At 41.8% G+C, this 8,092-nt stretch overlaps 1 protein-coding gene across 1 annotated transcript; it reads right to left on the reverse strand.

Annotated features, from left to right (window-relative positions):
• On the reverse strand, positions 1–7,744 carry tmprss5 (transmembrane serine protease 5). Its single transcript, XM_047339616.1, has 13 exons — positions 7,636–7,744; positions 6,636–6,780; positions 6,171–6,251; positions 5,235–5,348; positions 4,707–4,842; positions 4,367–4,480; positions 4,217–4,260; positions 3,889–4,051; positions 3,561–3,745; positions 2,078–2,176; positions 1,842–1,984; positions 1,555–1,707; positions 1–699 (listed from the first exon to the last, which is right to left on the reverse strand). Exons 1-13 carry the CDS (start codon positions 7,636–7,638, stop codon positions 691–693), a joined length of 1,389 nt encoding a protein of 462 aa, XP_047195572.1. The 5' UTR covers positions 7,639–7,744; the 3' UTR covers positions 1–690.
• Positions 7,745–8,092: the final 348 nt, after the last annotated feature.

The following is an 8,092-nucleotide window of genomic DNA, read 5'->3' on the forward strand; positions in this document are numbered from 1 at the left end:
CAATAACAAGTAAGTAAATGTTCACAAACGAGTTCAAATCTCCCTGAATAAGTCACAAACAGCGGCAGATGCATCCAACCAGCTGTGGCATCTGACAGCTGCCTCAAATCGCGGCAACTGCCTTTCCAACTCAGTGGCAGTATCTGTTGCCACCGGAAGTGCCTCTACGAGCTGCCGCTGCCACGATTTGAGTTGGCTGTCTCCATTTTTAAAGGTAGATGTTAAATCTCCAAACACTGTGGAGGTAGCACACGCTAACGCTAATTAGCCGCTAGCTAGCGCCCAGATATGAAAACAAACAGATAAATAAACATAAGTGGCTGGAAGTTAAATATTATAGAGCATTAGCAAACATGTAACAAGCTACAACTAGCTACCACTTGGCTAATGTTGTGTGTTGCTATGGAGACGAGATGGTGTATACAGGAAGTGTTCTGGGGATGTCACCTAGCGGTCAAAGGGAGAACTGCAGCTCAAAACATATCAAAGACACTACACAGTTGAGTAATAGGCTTAATTTATATATAGTACATGAAAAATACAACGTAAAAATGCATGTTGATGTGTCCACTCTGTCTCTGCGTGTACATCATGTCACAGACACTTAAAGTATAAATGTGAACTGTAATTTTTTTCCCAGTGTGTCAAACAGTAATATCAGCAGCAGCCTTTGTGCACCAGGAGCTCTCCTCAGTAATCCTGCGAAGACAAACAGTCATTATTAGCAGTCAGTGTTAAAATAAACAGTAATTATATTCCATTGTGAAGTTTCAAACATTCAATCTCAACTGCTGAGGATAGAAACATCAGGATAACGGCTGTGTGTGAAATTACAGAGCTCTCTGCTGTTTCTGCAGTGGTGTAATGTCTTCTTTTATTTGTGTAAAAATGAGGATTTGAAAATACTCCATAAGATCAACCCTGTATTCCAAAAGGGCTTTAAAGCACTGAAACGAAAACAGTATCAGCAAAATGTAGCATCAAAATTAAATTAGATTGGTTATTGGATTATCTCTATTGCTGAGGCATCACATACTGTGTAAGCAGCATTTCAATGTCAGTGTCAAGCTTCCTTACACACTTGAGTCCTCTAGTGTGCAGCCTCATAGATTTACATTGTTTTGATACTTGATCAATCATAATTTCCCTTTTTTTTCATGAAAATATGCCAAACTTTTGATGATTTCCTGCTTTTGTTTCTCTTATATAGTAAATTGTAGTGTTGGTGTGACAAAACTAATATTTTCAAGACATCACCTTAGTGTTCTGGGAATAAGTAAACATGAAAATAACTAAGGAATAATCAATAAAAATGTATCGATAACAGAAATAGTTGTAAGTGGCCTCGTTAAATTTGAGAATGCATCATATTTTATGGTTCGTTTTATGTTTTGTATGCATTTGATGTACATTGTATAACTGTAATGTAAGATATATTTCCCTGTAATGTTGTGGACTAAAAGTATCAAGTAGCCTCAAATTCCACTCAGATACACTAACAGTACTATTCAAATATTTGATTTCGACAACAGAAATTCTTAAAATTCTCTTTACCTCAATCATGTTGTAGATCCATCCCAAGAATTCTGCCACTTTGGTGTAAACTCCCGGATGGTTGGGCTCAGCACATCCTGTCCCCCAGCTGACGACCCCTACCAGCCTCCACACATTTTCATGCTGGCAAACCAGGGGGCCCCCGCTGTCCCCCTAGTGAGGTAAACACACACTGTTCATTATAGACGGACCTAGTTTTCAGCATGTCGACCATTCCATTGTCAGCCAATCAGAAAAGAGGATGAATCTTCATTTCTGCAGGGTCGTGTTCAAAACATACATCTGACCTGACATGCATCCACTTTTCCCTCTGTGTATCCGGCACAAAGCATCCGTGACGTGATCTCTCCATTGTACATGCAGGAGCTGTTACACTTCTTTGTGCTAATTATGGGAACTGGCGCCTCTTTTAGGGTGTCGGGTGAGTGAACTGAGAGGGAAAAGACATATTTAAGGCTCCTCTGTCAATACAGTTAGACGAGCAGTTGTAAATTTGACTTGGAGCGCTGCAGCAGCATCTCACCTCCGTCAGGTTGTGTGTATCCCCATCCGGATATCCAGCACTGCGTACCTCCTGGAAGATCATAGTCGTACTGAGGCAAGCAGACCGGCCTGATTGTATCTTGTTAAAAGAGGGAAATTAATATGTTCAGCCTTTTTTTTTATAGAAATTCCTCCAACAGAATAACTTGTTATTTTAGTCACGTTCTTTCTCCAAGGCCGTTGTTTCAGGCTGTTTCAGAGATACACACATGCTGCTTTTTTCTCCTGTTGTGTATTCGTCTTGCGTTGGGCTCCCACAAGTTTACCTTGTTCTCTGAATACAGTCAGGTTCACAAGTCAGTTTTAAGTAGGGCCCTTAAGTCCCCCTTCACTCAGAAATGTGTTTGCTTATGGCTGCGTCCCCTGGAAGTTTGAGCTTCACTGTGCAGGGTGATGTATGTGCAGAGTTTGACACTAGAACACTGTTTTTCACATTCATCCGCTGAGAGGGGAATTTTTCTCAGAGCTCACCGGAAATCTCAATTTAAGACGTGTACAAACAAGAATGATTCATGACGTGGAAGCTGATCGCGGTCCAGTGTGTAACTTTCAGTTGTGTGATGTGGAAACAGGAAACCTTCACTGTGCATACACTCAGAGACTGTAAACAGGAGACATCACCTAGTAGTTCAATTTTGGAAATGAAAATTATTTGAGCACATTTAAAGATACTGGATTTCACTATGAGGGACAAATAGATGTGATTTTAAGATGATGTTTTTTACGAGATAATTTGATATGGAAATATCTTATTAGACCAAAATTATTACTCGAGCAGGATAGTTACTTAAACATGTCTGCAGGGAATTTTTTAACTTTGTTGAGATTGAATGCCTACATTTGAATTAATATAAAGATTTAGTTCTATTAGATGGTGTAGAGAGGGATTTGTGATGTGAAATCCTTTATCCTTTTGATTCATAATTAATATAATCGTGTCATTAATGTCACAGAGGATAATAAACCCTACACCTGCGGCAATGATTAGGAATTACCTCCGCCAAGGAGATTCTGTTTTCACCTGTGCTTGTCTGTCAGTTTTCCGGATTACACAAAAACTACTGGACGCCTGATTACCACAAAACTTGGTGGAAGGATATGGGTTAGGAAATAAACCATTAAAATCTCGGTGCAGATCCAACTTATTTCACAGGGAATAATTAATGGTTCTTGATGGTCACACGGATATTCATAAGTGTGTGCAATTTGGTGCAGCTTGATTGAATTTGAGGGAACTTGATGGAGTTATATACAGCATGCGCTTTTACTAAGTTTATTATACAGAAAACAGTCATTTTAACAGAATTAAAAAAGTTATTGGTGAAATGTTTAAGCATATGACAGTAAAATTGTAAACAGAGACCATAGTATTGAGATTGTTTCTAGTACTCGTCTGTTTTGCAGTGCTGTGATCTCAAGTCATTTGTTGTGTGCAAATCTTGTGAGGAGGTTCTCGCACTGACCTGAGAAATTCAGCGGCGTCCGCAGTTTCATCAGGGCTATGTCACTGTCGTGGCTCCTGTGGTTGTAGTTCTTGTTGTAGATGATCTTCTCCACGGCGTACCCTGTGTGCTGAGCCATTTTAGCCGAGCTGCGCGTGACAATGCCGGCATAGACCACCCAGCTGGAGACCTGAGGCAGCCTGTAGCTGCCATTTGACAACAGAGAAGCGGAGGCAGATACTGATAAGAGAGAACTGTCACGTGTCCAGTGGGATGTTAATGACGGATTGTTCCCGCTCACAGATGCTGCACCTCTGACCTTTAGTGCTCATAAAGCCTGAAGTCTTACTTGTGCACACAATGGGCAGCTGTGACTACCCATTGACTGGTGATGATGGAGCCTCCGCAGGTGTGACGGTTGCTGTTGTAGAGGCTGACCTGCCACGGCCACCTGCCCAGCGTTGCCTCGACTCCCCCAATTATCCTGGGCAACTTTGCTCGTGTCCCGCACTCTGAACGGAGATCCATTTATCAAAAAGCAAAAGTGAGATTGGTCAGAAAGTGCCGCAGCAAGTGGCATCAATCACTTTCTCTGCCACTGATATAAGACTTGTAAGAACTAGAGGGCTTTGTGTTATCTGCAAAGTCAAACAAAAAGTTAAGTTTAATTCGCTCACCAAAACATTGCAAAGCGATAACCTTCCCTGTGACACAGCTCCCCCTAAATGAAAATAAATTGGGTAACTAATGAAGCATAATTAATGTGTTAGTAGCCACAGTTTTCTCTGCATCATTATGAGGAGATGTCCTCAGACAAATTGCTTTACCTGAATTGCCACATATTCTCCAGGCTGCTCTTGTGCTCCGAGGTAATTTGTATAAAGCCATCCGTGTAGTTTGGCCCGATATCTGTTAGATTCACTCCTTTATGCTTGGTCAGTCTGGTAACAGAACAGAAAGGCAAAATGGGTGGAACTGAATATTAAGATAATTCAGACTCACAAGATGTGAAGCAAGATTGCAAATGAGGAATTAGCAGATCATAAATAAGCTGAGCCTTCAGCCTTGACAAAGCAGGCTAATATTAAACTAAAAGATAGCGGGTGAGTGGGAGCTCAGGTCTCAGTCGGTGCTGAGGTGGTGTGTGATTCTGTCAGGAGCGCAAACCTCAGATAACCCAGCTGTCTGCAGACCAGCGTTCCCAGCGAAGAGTTCCACCTCTCGTAACACACGGGCAGCCAGGTGGGCAGCTTCCCCAGCTGGATCTCCAGGAGGGAGTTCTCCGGGCTGATTCTGTAAAACACTGAACCTGATTGATTGAAAATCCCTCCAGAGACAAGCTCTCAGTCAACAGTAATGAACGAGCCGCTTCTATGAGTGGGAAATGGTTGAGAGAAAAACATGACCATCTATGCTAATGTAGTCAACACAAGCACATCATTATGTGTGATGTTTTAGTGTCAGTCAATGGGCATCTCTCAAGAGTGAACAAAAGGCAACAAGAAGCAGCTAATGAATGTTAATTTTGTTACTGTTCAACTAAAAATCACTTCGGAGGTGAACCGTGATGCAGATGGATGACTCGCATAACAATAAGCTCAGCAACCACACAACCCTGCGCTGTTTGCTTATTCATAAAACAATAAACTAAATACCTGACACCAACAAACACCAAACAGAGGGAGGAACACAGACCTTTCCTGGGGTCGGAGATGGAAATGTCCTCTGTCACGTTGCAGAATGGCGTCTCCTTTGTGTCCCCGAGTCCCACTGCACTTTGGGAGGAGGAAGGCCTCAGCAGGAGTTTGACTTTTTGTAGAAAAGATATAGTAAGTCAGTTGTTTAATGTGCAGCAGAAACCTTTTCATTGTTTCTGAAGTTTAGTAGCTTATATGCAGGAAAAGTTGAATCAAGGGCAACATATCTCGTTTGACAATCTCCGGACATTTTGATCAGTATTGGTACACAGAGAAGTCAAGTTACTTTACTCTGATATGTAAAACAAAGGATTGCTCCTGAATGATTCAAAGGACATGGTTCATAAACAGGTTTGCTATGGTAAAAACAGGAATAATTCATAGTTTTAACATATACAAATTCTATCAGATCAGTATATCAGCCAATATTGCAGGTTTTGACAAATAAGACATTTTAGTACAGAAATGCCAACAGTATGATTGGAATCATTTAAATTTAGGCTGCCATGAGGTTAAAAATCCAAATTTGGCCAAATATTGAGCTAATTAGTCAAAAGATATTTCTTAACAGGATCAATTAACTCAACATTTGATGGTTCTAATGTCTCAAATAGTGCTTTTCATTGTCTTACATTAAGATATTATGAATTTCTGGACTGTTTTCAGTTTTTTACTATGTTCCATAGACCAAAGGAATGATTGATCAGCCGAGGGAATAATTGGCAGATAATTCAGTGATGAAAATAATTAGCTGTGGCTCTCCATCAAATTTATAAAACTTTCAAATCATCATCGAAGGAATCCAGTATCAGTCAAGCTCTTCTTTGAAGTGGAGCTTGAGTCGCTGTGATTGGGACGTTTTACACATTAATGCCCGGTTACTGGTTACTGAAAAGCTCGTTTCAACGATTCTCGCTCAGAGAGAGTGACTCACCTAGAAACCAGACACCTACAGCTAAACCTCCCAGGAGCCCAACTGCACACAGCGCTGCCAGCAGCCTCACCAGCCTGTGAGCTGAAGCGACAGTTAAGACCCCAGTTAACCACCTTTGATCCCAGATATGAGCTGAGAGGAATGATTAAATGTCAGCTGTTAAAACATAATGCACCGAGAGATGGAAATTAATAAACCATGTTCTGTACATGCACAACACTTAAGGGCTGAAATGTAAATCTACACAGTGATTTAAATTATATTTATAAGAAAATGCTTCTCTACCAGACTTCCTCTAACTACACTGCGGATTCAGTCTGTTTTATTTATTCAGGCTTATTCTTCACATTTAGGTGCTTTGACAGCTCTGATGTGTGTGTTATTTATTTATTTGTATTGCTCTAATGAAGCAGTATTGCTGCTGCAGTCGGAGGTTTGATGCACGTTAAGTTGTGCACCGCCGGCTCTTACCGTGAGTCGTAGAATGAATCCCTTTTAACCAGCCCTGCACTCTTTTGGTCCCTGCGACTCCTGCGGTTTTCTCCGAGTGAAAAGGATGACTGACAGCCGCCGGGTTCTCGATCACTGATAATGTGTCTCCATCAAGACTCTATAAGAATGACAGCAGGCACGTCATACCTCATTTACAGCTTGTCCCCAGTTTGATAAAGTTTCGGGAAGTTTTCTTCTTGCAACAAATACGACCTAGAGACCATCTGCTCCTCAACAACTTTGCACCTGTCAGGCTCTGTCAGGTTTAATTAGGAGCGCCGTAATCCTGGATATGAGCTGCCACTGACCAGTCCAGATGGATGGAGCTATAGCTGTGTACAGGTGTGTGTGTGTGTGTGTGTGTGTGTGAAGCTGAAGCATTGACATTCATGCTTGTCTTAAAATCTGGTTAAAACACATGTCCTGTTGTCTTCAGAAAGGTTGTATCGTTAGAGTGTGTGTGTATTTTTTGTTGGACTCACTCTCCCTGGAGCATCTGCTTCCATAAACATACTGAAAGTATTACAGTAATTATAATGAAGTGCTCCATACTACAGATGTGACAGCGGACTTTGCATTATAGAATTACAGCAAAAAATCTAAATAAACACCAAAGCATCTGCTCTCTTTCTATTGCCGCAGCACTTGAGTGTAGTGAGACATGTAATTTTGACTTCTGGAATTAGTGTGTGTTGTATGTGGCGCAGGAGCAGTTTAGAGATTCGCTGCAGGTACACGGCACAGGTCATAAGATTCACATGAATGGTAAAAAATACTTAAACATAAGGAAGGTTGACGGATACAAGTGTGATGCAGGTCTGAAGTGAGTACTACATGTGTAAACAGCAGCTGTTGGCACAAATTGGGAGTGTGCAAGTGACGCTAACAACGTGAGAAAGGTGGTGTTGTCAGTACGGCTTCCATTAGACAGATGGAGCAAGGTGAAGTGAATATATTTTGTCCCTTTTCTTACCATTTTTTCCCCGCATACAGTCCTGAGGAAAAGGCAGCGGTGTCCGTGCTCATCTGTAGGCCTGCGCCGGAGGTAGAGAGGTCTGTCCCGCTCGCAGTGGACGCACCATTTGCCATTTAACAGAATGCAACTCTGGATTTTCCCTTCACAAAGAGACAATGAGGTCAGCAGTGGTGCAGAGAATGAGGCTGTTGTTTGTCCAGGGGGGTTATGGGGCCTGTGGAAGCTGAACCGGGTCTTTGTAGGGGGGGAGAATCTCCAGAGATACCTCCAAGCTGACTATTGATAGGACACCAGGCGGGTTGCTAGGTAACACTCTTTACCTCTGCCAAAAGATTGTCCATTTTCACCCGAGACGTGTTATTACCTGCGACAGTTTGTAGCTTCTGAGAAAAGGTCATTATTGCGGATTGTTGAAAAGTCTCACATCACGTCAATCCCCATCATCTGGAATCCA

The sequence above is a fragment of the Hippoglossus stenolepis genome, chromosome 4 (genome assembly GCF_022539355.2).
Source record: "Hippoglossus stenolepis isolate QCI-W04-F060 chromosome 4, HSTE1.2, whole genome shotgun sequence".
Classification (NCBI taxonomy): Eukaryota; Metazoa; Chordata; class Actinopteri; order Pleuronectiformes; family Pleuronectidae; genus Hippoglossus; species Hippoglossus stenolepis.

Coding starts and splice junctions, on each gene's coding strand:
- tmprss5 (XM_047339616.1), bottom strand. Junction 4,843..5,234: donor CATCTCCGACCCCAGGAAAG/GTCTGTGTTCCT, acceptor AATCAGGTTCAG/TGTTTTACAGAATCAGCCCG. Junction 2,177..3,560: donor GACGCCGCTGAATTTCTCAG/GTCAGTGCGAGA, acceptor TCTTTTAACAAG/ATACAATCAGGCCGGTCTGC.